A 15559-nucleotide genomic window follows, 5' to 3' on the forward strand; every position below is an offset into this window, starting at 1 on the left:
TATTGGTATTTGAAGATTTTTCTTGATTTCAAGTTTTAGCAGAATCACTCTATAAGCATTAGATACCACATTAAATTCAATAGAGTGGCCAAGACATGGTCAACATCTGCCGAAGCTCTTTGCATATACAAGACGCACTTTAGGCAGTGTGAGGACATATCACAGAAGGCCAGAAGACTGGCCCTAACAATGAGAATATAAGAGATTAATAGGAATGGGAAGAATTGTGTCATAATAGCATGTGACTGGTCCCTAAGTGAATGATGGAGATATTATGGCTGTTTCTATGTTCATATCTGTAATCTATTTCAATTCAATAATTTACTCTGTAGGTTCAGAGGTGACTTTTAAGTATGTTTGTCTGTGACTTTTGTGCTGTGCTGTGTTATTTTCCTTTGGGTTTTCTTACAATCTTCTGTTATGGAAAGATTCTGAATGAAACTTTTGATTATGGTTCATCAATTAGTGCACAATGCTGGTCATTCAAGATGGAAATAAATATTTAATCATAGGTTGGGGTATAAATATTTAATCATAGGTGCTTTTTACAATGCTTCTGGAGTCAAACAAGGTCATCATCGCTGGGTCATTAGGAAAGAGAGAGACAACAGAGAAAGTCTTGTTGGAAAAGATGAAGTTATCTCTGAAAACGTCATCATCTTATATGCAGAATTTCCCAAGTAAAGATGGAAGAAATCAATAGAGCCATTAATGAATTAGCAAGATGACACAGGATTCAAGATCAATATGCAGAGATTAGCTGTATTCCTGGTAATGGACCATCCAAAAATAAAATTAAGGAAATAATTCCACCCATGAAACATCAAAAAGAATAAATTGAGACTATAAAGGTTTTCCACTGAACATTATATCCGTGAAACAAATTAAAGAATGAAATCAGTAGAAAAGCAATGTGTGTTCATGAATGGAAGACAATATCGTTAGGATAGCAATCATCCCCCAGCTGTTCTGTGCATTAAATGGAATTGCTATTAAAACTGGAGTTACCTGGGGTATGTTTTGGTTTTGTTTATTTGTTTGTTTGTTTGTTTTGGCAGAAAGGTGATTATAAAATTACTTTGGACATTCCCTTTGGGGATTTAAGGGACCCACAATGACCAAAATCTGTTCTTGAACAATCAAGGAACAAAGCTGAAGGAACTCACCCTTTGTGATTTCAAAACTTTATCAAAAGTTGTCCTGATGACAACTGTTAGGTCATGCCCCGGATGAACACAGATTGACAGCACAGTAGATTTTTGGTAAAGCTGATAGAAAAAAAAGAGATAGCCAGTCACTAAATGTTGCTAGGACAACTTGATAGCTGCCTGAAAGTGTATATTACTAGGCCTGGACTAATGTGATACAAAGAATGGACTCACAGTGGATCAAAGATCTAAATTATTAGGGCTGACGTGTAAAACCCTGAGAAGAAAACAGCTCTGTATCTTACAGGGTTGTCTTAGACAGGTCTCAGAGCACAAGTAGCCAAAATAAAGTTGGATTCACCCAAAACTTAAACTTTTAGACTTCTGAGGAACCTGTCATTAAAGTGAAAAGACAATCCAGAGGATGAGAAAAAATGCAGTTCATTTCTCTATGAATAAAGAGATAATATGAATGCAACACTCTATAAATGGATCAATTAAAAGGCAGTCAATTTGACAATGTAAAAACTTTATACCTTTCTACAAAGGGAATAGAAAGTGGCCAACACACACACACACACACACACACACACACACACACACACACACACACACACACACGGTCAACCTTATTGGTCACTGGGGAAATATAACTTAAAACCACAACGAGATATCACTTCACACCACTGGGATGTTCGTAATAAAAAATAAAAACACAAAACAGGCAGTTACAAAGATTGGCAAGGATGTGGGGAAACTGGAATGCTTGTACTTTGCTGATGGGAATATAAAGCAGTGCAGCTGTATTGAAAACAGTTTGGCAGTTGCACAAAACATTAGACATTAAGTTGCTGTAGGTCCAGCAGCTCCACTTGTAGGCATGCATATAAGAGGATTTGAAACACTTCCCCACACAAAATCAGGTACACACATCCCCATAGCAGTGTTGCTATGAAACATGACCCATGTGTCTGCCAACTGATATGTAAGAAGAGTCCAGTTTGTAGCACCCAGCCCTGTAAGATGATTGAGCCTTTCTATGGCACTGCTGACACCAGGATGTGTTCTACTAAGTAAAAGTCAGACATAAACACACGTGTTTCATCTCATTTACATGATTTCTCTAGAACCCTCTGAGTATTACCATGAGACAGAAAGTATGTCAATGGTTCCAGGAGTTTGGCATAGTGTGGGAAATTGAAATGATTGCTAACAGGTACGAGGGACTTCAGCTAGTCATAACACTTTCCTGGGACTTGGTGGTAGGGATGCTTTTATAATGGGGGATCTACTAAAAAAAAAATTCCTTAAATTGTTTTGTTTATAAGTTTGATTTTATGATATATGAGTGCCACAGCATTTTTGCTATGGTTTCCTGAAACAAGGTCTCACTCTGTAGCTCTAGCTGTCCTGGAACTCACTCTGTTAGACCAACAGAGTGGCTGGCCTGGAACGCACCGAGATCACCTGCTTCTGCCTCCCAGGTGCTGGGATTCAAGGCTTGTGCCACATCCACCCAGACATCAGTCTTTAATGTCACTATGTTTCCCTTGATTAAACTGGTCTGATAAAGCATGCTTGCAAAAAAAAAAAAAAAATACTGAATCATGTACCGCCATGTTGTGCTTTCAAGGCCAGTTCATGATGAGTCTTTATAGATGTCGTGAAACGTGATCAGTATCAAGTCTGAATGAGTGTGGGAGATCAGCTATATCTCTGAAGGTATTAGGAGGGCTATATCTGCACTGTAGCTCCTTGCTTCTGCTCTTTCTTCCACTTGATGGAGACCCTTCTCATTTACACGTCCAACATTCTGTGTTGTCACATTGTGGGAAGACTTGCATTTTCACCCAAGTCTCTTGTTCTCCTTCCAGGTCCTTCCTTTCCCCAGCCAGGTGGTGTACAACAGAGTTGGCAAGTGTGGGAGTCGCACCGTGGTCTTGCTTCTGAGAATCTTGTCAGAGAAGCACGGGTTCAATTTGGTCACGTCAGACATTCACAACAAAACCAGGCTTACTAAAAATGAGCAAGTAAGTTGACTTCCCCATGGTTAAGTCACGTAATTAGTGGGTGCCTTACTGAATTCATATCCATCAACTCCAAAGGTTTAATTGTATGCTGTATTTTTTGTCGGGGCATAGAAGGAAATGTAAGGTAGGACTTGTGCAGGAAATCGGAAACCCAGGAAGCCTTCATTCATAATTGGATACTTCTGTCAGGTCTGATGGATTGTGTATGTTAGCCATGATCTATTTTGCTAAGATAGGTAACACATACTCTCAAAATCTTTAAACCAGTGAATTAAATAAATAATACTAACACCTTTGGAGTTAAATGAGAAATTTTTCTTTCAGTATTTATTCCTTTGCATTTCTTCATCTGTAGCTAAGTCTTCATAGTAAAGAGCAAACCTTCTTTGTGAGGAAATCTGGTTGGCTGATGCAGTATAAGGGTCTCCTTGTAATAAGCTCAGAGGCTTCTAGCTTCCCAAAGCAACATTTGTTATATTAAGTAGAAGCAAAAGAATCCCCTACTTTTGCAGAGCCTTTTTACCCCCAGAATAGCTACACACAGAGATGGACATGTGTGTGATAGGATGGCAGTACTGTTGTCTGCTGGAAAGCTCCGAAGGCTTGTCCTCTTTTGTAAACCCCTGGAGATATAAGGACAACTATATCCATGGAGCTGCTGGTGTAGGAGACGTGGGTGATATATTCTCAATGGTTGTTTTGCTAGATAAAGTTTGTTGTTAACCTGGTTATTAGTTTCTCTCCTGATAAAATATCCCAACCAAAGCAACTTAAAAGGGAGAAAAGGTAGCTGGAGAGATGGTTCAGTGGTTAAAAGCACTGTTTGCTCTTCCAGAGGTCCTGAGTTCAATTCCCAACAACCACATGGTTGCTCACAACCTTCTGTAATGAGATCTGGTGCCTTCTTCTGGCCAGCAGGCATACATGCAGGCAGAACACTGTATACATAATAAATAAAAGGAAGAGGGGTGTATTGTTAGCTTACACTTACTTTGGTTTATAATTGCAGAGAGGATAGTCACATCATTGCAGAGAAGGCACAATGGCAGAGGCATGGGAGTGGCAGTCTGGAAACAGACAGTAAAACCAGGCTATGAAACTTCAAAGCCCACGCCCAGTGACATGTTTACTCCAGGACACTCCACCTCCTAAAGGTTCCACAGCTTCCCAAACAGCACCATCAGCTGGGGACCAAATGTTCAAACACATGAGACTAGGGGGAACACTACACATTCAAGCCACAACCTGGCATCAAAAACCAAAATTGCTTCTGTCACTTTAGAAACTTAGGTTACCCCAGGAGTGGTACTTATCACCAAGTTGAGATCATAATATTGAAATCTCAGCATGCATCCATTCTTCAGGCATCTCCTTCCCCTTGGAGGCACACAAAACCTTGTAGACAGAGGGGTGTCATTCCTGATTTAAAATAACTCAAGGGGTTATTTTAAGGGCCTGTCGTAAATTCTCTGTAGAAAAAGAAAATGTTTAGGTTGGGCCAGTGTCTCAGCGTGTAAAGTGTGGGTCCCCGAACATGAAGACCTGAGTTCAAATTCCCCAGCACAAACCCAAAAAGCTGAGTACACACGAAAGATCTGTGCCACCTTCACTGTGCATGCTGAGACAGGTGGATCCCTAGAGCTCACTGGGCATCCAGGGCTGACAATCTAGAGAACTCTAGGTTTAGTGAAGTCTCAAGAAATGAGGTGGGGGTGGGGAGATGGCTCAATGGGCAAGAGAACTTGTTTCTGTGTGAGGACCCGAGTTTGAGCCCTGGAACCTCTGGAAAGGTCAGCAAGCGTTACAGCACTGCTGTGACAAAATGGGAAGCAGAGATGAGAGAATTATTCACAGCTGGAGGGTCAGCTGGCTTGGCTTGGAAGGAAGGAGGATAGCAGAGACCCTATCTCAACATAAGGTATCAGGTGAAAACTAACTCTTGAGGTTGTCCTCTGACCTCCACATGTGTCATGGCATGCTCATGCACACACACACACACACACACACACACACACACACACACACACACACACACACACACACACTCACACGCACACGCGCACGCGCACACACACACACCACTGTTCACATACACAAATGTGCATACATGTACAAACAATTTTTTTTAAATAATAAGGTGGTAAGTGACTGAGAAAGACTAAAATTGAACCCCTTAGCCTCCATAAGCATGTTCATACACATGGACACACAATATGAACACCCATGCATATGTTCATGCTAAACACAGAGTGAAAAGAAAAGTGTGCGGCATTTAAAGCTATGAAGCTGGGTTTGGTGGCACGAAACCTCAAATCCCAACATTAAGGAGGCTTGGGTCAGCCATCTCAATGGACTGAAGGCCATCCTGGTCCATGTAATGAGCTACAGGCCAGACAGAGTTACACAGTGACACCCTGTCTGGAAAGAGAGGAGAGAGAGAGGAGAAAGAGATGGGGTGTTCCATGTTTTATGCATAAATTGTTTAATAGTGTTGGAATTCCTTTGATTCCCTTACTTTGACTGATTAAGGTCTTTTTACTACCCAGAAGAAAATGACTATAAATAAATAGCCTATGTTCTTATAATTTTATTATGGTTATTAAATTTTACCTTCCTCTGTGTCCAAGTCTTAGGGCCTGCTTACCAGATTATACTTAAATGTTCCTATGTGTGCACACCACGCAGAATTCCCATTTGTCTTATCAGACTCAGTTTCTAGATCCAGGTGCTCACTGGTGAAGGCGTGCAGAGAGCCAAGAAAACCCAGAACAGGGACTGTAGGATCAGACACCAGAATGTTCGGACATCCCAGGGGAAAGAACACAAAATTCTAATGTGGAATGCACTGTGGAGGTTTTGAATAGATAAGCTTACTTTGTTCCCTGTTTTAAATATCAGGAATGAAAATACAGCTGTAACTGTGAATGAAATAACTCAAATAAAAAGATAGCAAAAATACACTGGCAGCCAATAGGTGGTTAGGTCTAGAAGAGATTAAAGACAATGGTGTCACCCTTCCCCTCTGAAAGGGAAGCTCTCATCTGTCTGGAATGGTTGGCTTGTCAGGAAGCCAGGGAATATGCGAGACAATCTTTAGGTTCTTTCCAGCACTGTGATTCTGCAATATATTTATACAACTTCTAGAATATTCCACGTATTATGGTTCTGATTCCTGTGGTCAGTGTGTCCTAGACTATATTTTATCACTTACTTCAGATTCATATTAAATTATAAGATGAGTGTTTAAAAAAAACTAAAGCAAAGGTAAAGACTTGGAAAGAAAAACAAGCCTGATATAAAAAATAAAGATGAGGACGGTACCCATTGCTTCCCTGGAGCCAGCTTACCTGGCTCTGGCAAGCAAGAGAGTGGCCAAGAAGCAGAATGACAAAAGCCAGAACTGGTCCAGCTCCATGATGCTCCAAAAGACTTGTCCTTGTTTCATGGATCCCTTTTACTAATGTTTCAAATTACATATGACAGCAGAGAAAGAAATATTATTTTAACTTAACATTCAGGAAATAATTTGTGGTATTAATAGCTTCTCTCCTTGGTAATTTATTAAAGGGAAAAGGGCAGTGTGATTTAGGAGACTAGTTAAATTTTTATAGTCAGGATAACTCTGAAAATAGTTCCCATGGAAACATTGTTTTCTCTAAATAATGAAAATAATTGTTTTGCTCCAGGTACTGTAGGGGTTAAACAGTTTCTTGTGTGCTGGGCCAGGACTCTTTTTACATTTCTTTTCCATGAGAAAACGTATTCCATGATCCAAGCTACTGACTTACAAATGAACTTCAAAATTACATCCATTTATAGGACTGGCATAGTCTGTGCCATTTCACTCACCCACAAAGCATTTCCCTGGGCCAGGGTTAAATGAACAAATACATTTCTTTCCCTAAATGGTGGTTGTACTTAGGCACAGACATGCAAAACACATGTGCAAACACACATCCTCACGTTCACAGAGTAGGGTTAAAACTTCCTAGCCTAAGGGATTACTAAGCAAGAAAGGAGCATAAAGACCCCAAATGTTACGATGCCAATAAAAACCGCACTACATCTGCTCTCGTAGAAATAGATACACCTTTGAAATCTGTACTTTGAATAATTTCTCCTCCTCAGAAGAGCTTGGCAATTGCTGCTGGCCTTGTTGGACTTTTGAGTTTCATATAACACAAACTCACGAAGATACTGTTTTGTCTATAACCTTGATATAGATTTCAGTTAGGGACGTGGTTTATATGATCTCTTGCAAAGTGGAGGTTCTATGTACCATGAATGAAGGCAAGGAGTGATGGCCAAGGATCCTCAGAGCCTCTCTGCTCATCCTAAAATGATTTCAGTGCTGTGCTCTCTGTACAGTAAAGGTCGGAGTGCCACAGGCCTCTCACAGGGAGTTGAATGAATCCACAGTTATTCTAGTTGGAAAAAGGCAAAAATTGGCCTCTGAACCTCAAAGATTAGCAAAAGCAAATAACATTACTATTCAGTTTTCTATTGACGATCCCAAGGGTATATAAAACAAATGGGAAGCAATACCTATGTGTAAATTGTTTCCCCTGATTATGTCATTTAATCATTTGGGACCAAAAATATACCAATGAGTAAGTGTCATTCCCTGTTTGTTTTCTGGGTGAGAAACTGAGATAATTAGTCACCTTCCAAAAATAATTATACTGAACTGGCTGAGTCTGACAGCTGCACTGGACTTGGGCTCTCCCAAATCCAAAGGCTGTTCCCATAATGCAATGGTTGATCTCCTGCAGAGCCTTTGGAAGCTTAGAGTCTCAGTGCCCTTCTGCTATAGATTCCGGGAAGGAGTCCAGAAAAATTCCTTTTCAAAAAAAAAAAAAAATTCAGTGGCACAGGCAGTTTTTCTATGATGCAGCTTCGAGGCTGAGGAAGCCCTGTCAGAGCCCGTGTGTCAGCATTTCTCCAAAATGTGTTCCTTGTGACTCCAAGATCCCATTGATGGAGAAGGGAAAGTACACGGCTCAGAATTTGGGGAGTCCTCTGTGCCTTAACATTGAGGAGACTCACAGTGGTTACTCACACTTTAACGATTGACAATCTTAACATACATGTATGTGTGCTTTTCAAGTGTGTTTGCATGTTCACAGTGTGTGGGCACACTTGGTGCATGTGCTGATGACCGTGTGTGTGTGTGTGTGTGTGTGTGTGTGTGTGTGTGTGTGTGTGTGTGTGTTCACATGTATGTATCCATGTATATGCATGTGCTGGTCCATGTGTTGGGGCAGAGCTTAACATTGGCTATCTTCCGCCATCGTTCTTCATTTGCTGAGGAGGAGGTTCTCACTAAACCCAGAGTTTCCCAGCTCACCAACTTGCCCAGGAATCCCATGTCTTCACTTCTTGAAGCCTGGAATTACAGGCAGATTGTCATACCTGCACCATTCTAGTCCTCACACTACGACATCAAGCATTTTACTATCTATCTGTCTGTCTGTCTGTCTGTCTGTCTGTCTGTCTGTCTATCTATCTATCTATCTATCCCTACATATACACATACATATATTTACTTATATTTTAAACACCATGTGTCTCCTAGACTTTCCCAGTCTTAGTTGGTCAGGGGTTTTTTCTGTGTGTTGTGAACATCCTTCAGATCCCACATAATTTATCTTGGGAAGTGCTGGCCTAGTCTACATCCTTCCGTCCATCATGGCAGAAAAGACTGGTATTTCATTATAAACCTCACACCAGCTCTGACTGTTCGACAATTATTCAAAATAACATAAGCCTTAAAAACCACTCAGAGAGTGGGAGAGAAGGCAGTCCTATGCCCATGTGCTTTAGAAGGCATTAACCTCTTGGTACTGAGTGGCTCGGCATGCTATAACTGTGTACTGTGTCAAACCTCTCTGTCCCTTTGTCTTCATTCGAATGAACATTCAAGTTTGAGTTCTGACTATAAAGCAATGAGACTTAAAAAAAATAATAAAAGCCATGGTCCTTCAGGGAAAGTCCTCGAGGCCACAGAGATGTCCCTGGGGCTCCCCCAGTGCTTGGTCCCGTTTGATTGTCTTATCCTTCCTGTGTTTGTGTATTTATTAAAGTGGATATTTACTGAGAATCTGATGCTAATGTGGGCACTGAGCATCATGCACAATGCCTGTTGTTCCTGCAACTGACTTCTCATCTTGGAAGCAATTTCATTGGGAAGGTATTGGCACCCTGCTCTTTCGGGAGAAATAAGTGTGACCAGAAAAACTGACACAGATATACAAAAATCAAAAGGAATGTGGGGTTATTATACATAAAATCAAGTTGGGGTCAGATCCTGGCTAATTTTGAGTGGTGAGTGTAAGAGCTGGAATTGTATTCAGCAGTTAAGGGGAACCATTCAGAACAGTTCTTATGCCAGGTGGGAGAGTCCTCTGGGGAGGGTCCTCACACTCTTTAGCCCCCACATCTTCCTGCGGAGGTGCAGAAGTAGCTTTGTAAGGAAGCTCTCTGGTATGTGTGTATCTGAGGAAACACTCCTCGGGGTGGCCATGTCACACACTCCAGTGAAGTTTCACTGCATGAAGGGTGTTCACTAAAGACTTTCCTATTGCCGAAAATCCTCCAAGCCAGGAAATTCTCTGTCTCGAACTGCTTTATGAATTTTTTTGGTCTTGTTTTGAAACAAGTCCTCCTTGTTATGCAGTCCAGGCTGGCCTTGAACTCATGACCCTCCTGCCTTAGTTTCCCAAGTAGTTGGGAGTACAGCATGTATGTAATGACACTGCCAACTGATGGTTTCTCCTCTGCTCGTCTCTTTCTGCATACTATTCCAGGAACCTAACCCTAGAAACATTTTGATAAGGTCTTTAAGAATAACTCTCAAGGCTCCCTGTCTTTACAAGAAGATAGACAGACACTGTCCATTGTCTCGAGACAGCTCCAAGCTGACTCTAGAATCAAAGCAGAAGATAAGCTCCATCAGTCCATGGGGATGGGTTCTACATTGTCTTGAAGTCCTTAGACAGAAGCAGAGTTCTCTAATGCAAACATGGAGGAAATAGAAGACAAAGGAGAGAAGCCAAATGACCTGGAGAAAATAGTTTCTCTTCTCCTTGGGATTATACCTATTAATTTTCTATGTCTAATTCAGACCCAGACTCTTTGCCACACTCATGTTATTGCTCCCCCTGGTGGACTTCTTCCTCACTGCAGGGATGTGCTGGTTATTGTAGCCCGGAGCTAAAGGTAGAAATACTGGCTGTGCTGGGGGCCTCCCGGTACCCCAAGAAGAAGGTAGGTACCTGGAGACCTTTAGTCATCCTTTCCAACTTCTAAGGTTGAAACAATCATATCCCATGAAAGGCAAAAAGCTTATTTTCTCTAGTCCCTCTTCATTCTCTTAGAATTATTGTGCCAACCAATCCCTTGTTTCTATTTTAAAAGTTCATGTATAGATAATTAACTGAAGTGTGAGTGGACTTTCACTCAGTGATGAAGAGCAGGACTGTAGGATTTGAATTCTGGTGTCACCTTTTGGATCATGGTGACTTTATGAAATCTATGGACTTTGGGGCCAGAGGTATGACACAGTGATTAGGAGTATAAGCTGCTCTCATAGATAACCCAAGTTCAGTTCCTAGTATCCATGTTAGATGGCTCACACATCTAATGTGATACATGTAACTACAGCTCCAGGACATCTGATGCCTCTGCCCTCCGGCACCTGCACTCAGAGGCATAGCCCACACACATACATGCCATTCAAAATAAAATTAATCTTCAAAATAAAGTAATATATATTCCCTGTGTGCTCCAATCCCTTAATTTCAAAGAATGGATAATAATACTTAACTCTTTACATATTAAATAACAGGTATATAAAGAACTCCTTGGTATGGTATGTGACACACCCCTGCTCCAACACTCAGAAAAACGAACGGCTTTGCTTGGCATTGTTACATCTTGGATATGATAAGGGGAATGCTGACAGTGAGCCTTGTGTAGGACAATGAACATGGTAGTCTATCCTGTGGAATTGCCTGGGAGATAGATAATTATGTCTTCAGCTACTAATGGGTTCCTTGATACCAAGCAAGCATTTCTAAAGGAGTGTGTTTGTCCCATAAACACTCCTGGGACATAAACTCACTGTAGTCACCTGGCAGTGACTTAAGGAGACAAATAAGCCCCAGCCCTCCTTGTACTTAGTCTAAGTTAAAGATGAGCATGCAGTCTCAGCTAGCGTATCATCCAAAGGGGTGTTGTCCCAAAAAGTTGAAGAGCTGAGGAAGTTCAAAAAATACACCTTTTCTAGGCAGAGATCATCAAAGGCAGACCCTTCTCCCCTCTTTCTGCAGGCAAATTTGTTCCTCCTCCAGGACCCCATTGCCACAGATGGGTACCACAGTGTGCTCATTGTCCTAGCTGAGGACTTAGGAGAGATGATATCTGGTCTTCTTTTCCTGATTTTCTGTCACCAAGTGGCCACGAAGCTCCTTGCTTCTACCTTCCTCATAGCCTTCCCTGAAATTCTTCATCCATCTAACTGCTCGGAGTACCCAGACCCTTTGTTTCAACATCTGCTTTAGGTCATGTGAGAACACAGTTTGCACAACCCAACACCAGAGTTTCACCTAATTCATCAGCACCTGCTGCCACCGCCACCAATGCCACCCCCCATATTCCTAGCCCAGCTTCCCATCCAGTCCCTCTGTGCTGGGCTGGATCTCCAGCTTCATCCCCGTTAGTCAAGGGCTCTACCAGGGAGCTTCCTGGCCTCAGACTCCAATCTTCATTCTTCTTCACGTTTTCTACCCTTATCTCAGAAACAAAGTAAATTAAAGCAAATCTTTTCTGACATCAAATCCCCACAGAGTTAGTGTCGGGATCCCTCCAATGGTCTGCTGTGCTTTCCATCATCTGGCTCTATCGTTCTCCAGGTCACCTACCTCCTTGTTCATCCTACACTGGTTGTTCTAAAATCCTTCCTGATGCTATGGTAAAAGGCTTTGACCAAAAGCAACTCAGGGAGGGAAAGGCTTATTTGACTTACACGTCCAGGTCAAGGTTCATCATTAAGGAAAGTCAGGGTAGGCGCTTGAAACAAACCTGGAGGATCACAACACTGGGTCACTCACCAGCAGGCTCACAGGCTTATGATTGGCTGGCATTCCTATATACTTCAGGACCACCTATGGATGATGGTGCTGCTTCAATTCAGTTAGTAATCAAGGTGCTCTTCCACACATGTGCTAAATATGACCTAGGCAGTTCCTCTCAGAGGGCTCCAGGCTATATCAAATTGACAGTTCAGTCTGATGACGAGATCCACATGCTGGTGCAGAGAATCCTCACAGCTTCTTAGGCCCGGACCATTTGTGTTTGTTTCTTACATTTGCTTCGCACCACATCCTCAGTGAGCCCCTTTCAGCATGAATCCATCCACACCACAGAGGCTGGGCATGTCATCTGTGTGCCTGCCATCCGTGGTCGATCGTTGGATCTAGCCTTCCCTCTGGTCTGGCTCACCTCCAACACTCTGAACTTCTTGAGAAAGAAGACCCAATAATTTTTCTTTGTATATACCAAGTGGTGTATCGCCCGAGATTGCGTTGGAGATCATGGATGTTAAGAAAAGTGGGATCCAGAAAGCTGGAAGAGGGAGAGATTTTAGCTGGAAAGAATGGAGGGAGGACTGGGGGATTTGAAATGCTGGGGAAAAGCCAAATATTCCAGAAGAGGGAAGCTTGTTCCTAAGCTTCATCCTGGTCAGGCTTTGGTATAGATGTTGGTATAAGAAAGGAATAGGGAGGGGTCCGGTCTGATGGGATACAGAGAGTACTGTCACCTGAGCCAGAAGGTCCCGGGATGCATCACGGTGGATTGAGGGGAAACTGGGTGAGACTCGAGTGTGGTTCTGGGTCTGATGGGCCTGGCAGCACCACTGGGACATTCTTTAGTCCCACTGTGCTTGTGTGCTTATCTCCTGTGCAAGAGAGTAGTCAATGACTGGTGAGGGGACACATGCCGTGGAATCAGGAAGAAGCCAGAAGTGGCCCTGTATGAGCCAGGAACAGCAGGGGTGTACTCTTTGGTGACTTTAGGTAGTACCTTTGCAAGTATGATCAAAGCAAAAGAAAAGGTAGACTTCTGATGACAGCGAGAGGATTGGGAATAGGGCAGCAGGAGTTCGGGAAGCCATTGCTTGTCACTAGAAATGGGTCTCGTGTTAGCATTTGTGAACAAGGAGTGTTCATCCTGTGCATATGACCTAAGTGATTTTACTGCTTGGGGAACAGGGACAAAACATGTAGGGGAACAATGTTCTCTGCCCTCATTCTACTAATGTAATAAACACGGGTGTAGGCATCTTGAGTATGCATAAGGATATGTATAGAAAGAGTTCTACACTGTCAATGCTAAACCATTTTTCCTTGAGAAACAGACAGCTTTATGACTATTATGGCACTGTTCTCAAAAGTCTAACCGTTACCTTCTGTCATTAGATGCAACACACTGATATGTGTTTCGAGGGGGTGCTAATATTGAATAGGGGAAAGAGCCAGTGTCTTCCAGTTTGCTTCTTCAATGCTGCCGGGGGCATTCTTATATAACATTTATGTACACAGAGAACTATCTGGATTAAAATAATCTAGAGATAAAAGCATGAATCATCATTATCTTAAATACAACCATAGGTGGGGGCTGGAGAGATGGCTCAGCAGCTAAGAGTACTGGCTGTTCTTCCAAAGGGTTCAATTCCCAGCACCCACATGGCAGCTCACACCAGTCTGTAACTCCAGTTCCAGGGGATCTGACACCTTCACATAGACATACATTTAAGAAAAACACCGATGCATATAAAATAAAGTAAAATCTAACACACACACACACACACACACACACACGAGTTCTTTTTTTTTCTAAGCATCCATCCTCTGAGACAAATTAGCAATGCTCATATGCTTATGCCTATAGACGGGCAATCCATCACAACTCAGAATTAACAATGTGCCCAAGTAGGAAGCTTGACTACCAGAAGCAAGGGCATGCAGAGGTGCTTAGAAGGGAAACTGGAGACAAACAGGATCCAATTTCCCTTTACACTCAAGCCCAAAGAACCAGGCCGTTATTCACCATGCTGTCCCCAGAGTCTCCCAACTAACAAAAATTCCAGGTTTAGGAGTGGAGTCGTTTAACTATTATATTTAACTTGGTTTCTCTGATTATTAATTTCTCTAATTATTAAGTAACTTATAATTTCTCCAATTATTATGTTAGCGGGTTTGGTTGTCTGGGTCTATACAGGAGTGTGTGCTTGATGCTCCTTTATAGAATACTAAATTCTTTACATGGAAAATGATCTGCACATGGGGGCAGCCCCTGTGTTAGACCCTGGGGAACAAGATAGCCCAAGAGTGGCTATGTTTGAGAACACCTGAAGGTCTAGAGTCTCAGTTCACTGTTGTCATTGCTACCATGCTTAACATGTGAATGGCCGTTTTTGTTTCTGGTTTTCAACTTCCTTTAGTTCATGGAATCTGAAATACTGCATCTCTGGCATTCATCCACAGTTGCTGTCTTCAAAATGCATTTTTTTTAAAAAAAATAACCATGTCCATTTTTCTGGGGCCAACTGGAAATTCTGGAGAAAGAATTCAGGATGTAAGAGAGGCCTAAGAATGCCTGGAATTTCTAATTCATTTCACTAGACATTTTCTGTGTCGTGACATGTCCTAGGAGACCATAAAAGTCAACTTATAATATGAATATAAAATGCGTTTTGCCTTACTGATAACTGCAAATAAATAATTCACATGACCACCCACCAAAAGATTCCAAGACTTCCAGAGGCCCATGAGTTCCCCGTGAAATATATTCCTTATAAATCTATATAATCAAAGAGAAGAATAACAAGGTGTGCTTTATTTTATTTCCATTCTAAATGCTGCAACACTAGCTTGAAATATTTCTGCAATCTCAATAATGTCACAGAAATATAATAAAATGATTAATGCCTTTTCCTGGTGTGACTTTAAACAAGGCAATTAAAAGTATTCCCTGCCCTGCATTTTCAGTACTGCAAATGTTCATTTCTCCAGTGGAAATTACTTAATCTGGGGCAGAGGAGATGACTCAATGGGGAGAAGTACTAACTATCCACAGGTGAGGACTTGAGTTCAAGGGTCCAGACCCTATGTAAAAGCTGTGCATATAGCACCATCACCCGTCAATCTCCAGGGTCCTGGGGCAAAATGGGAGGCAGAGACAGAATTCTTAAAACTCACAGGCCATACACAGATTGGCGTACACAGAGGAAAAATGACCAAGAAATTCTTCCTTAAACAAAGTGGAGAGTAAGGACTCTCTCTCTCTCTCTCTTTCTCTCTCTCTCTCTCTCTCTCTCTC

The 15559-nt window shown here is 41.9% G+C and overlaps 1 protein-coding gene across 1 annotated transcript in view; it reads left to right on the forward strand.

The window, feature by feature from the left end:
* Ust (uronyl 2-sulfotransferase) overlaps positions 1 to 15559 on the forward strand; it is a 265029-nt gene that overhangs the window by 155567 nt on the left and 93903 nt on the right. The window contains exon 3 of the mRNA XM_027402046.2: positions 3023 to 3178. Within this exon, the coding sequence (XP_027257847.1) occupies positions 3023 to 3178 (156 nt within the window). The remainder of the gene's footprint in view (positions 1 to 3022; positions 3179 to 15559) is intronic.

The sequence above is a fragment of the Cricetulus griseus genome, chromosome 2, assembly GCF_003668045.3.
Source record: "Cricetulus griseus strain 17A/GY chromosome 2, alternate assembly CriGri-PICRH-1.0, whole genome shotgun sequence".
Taxonomy (NCBI): Eukaryota; Metazoa; Chordata; class Mammalia; order Rodentia; family Cricetidae; genus Cricetulus; species Cricetulus griseus.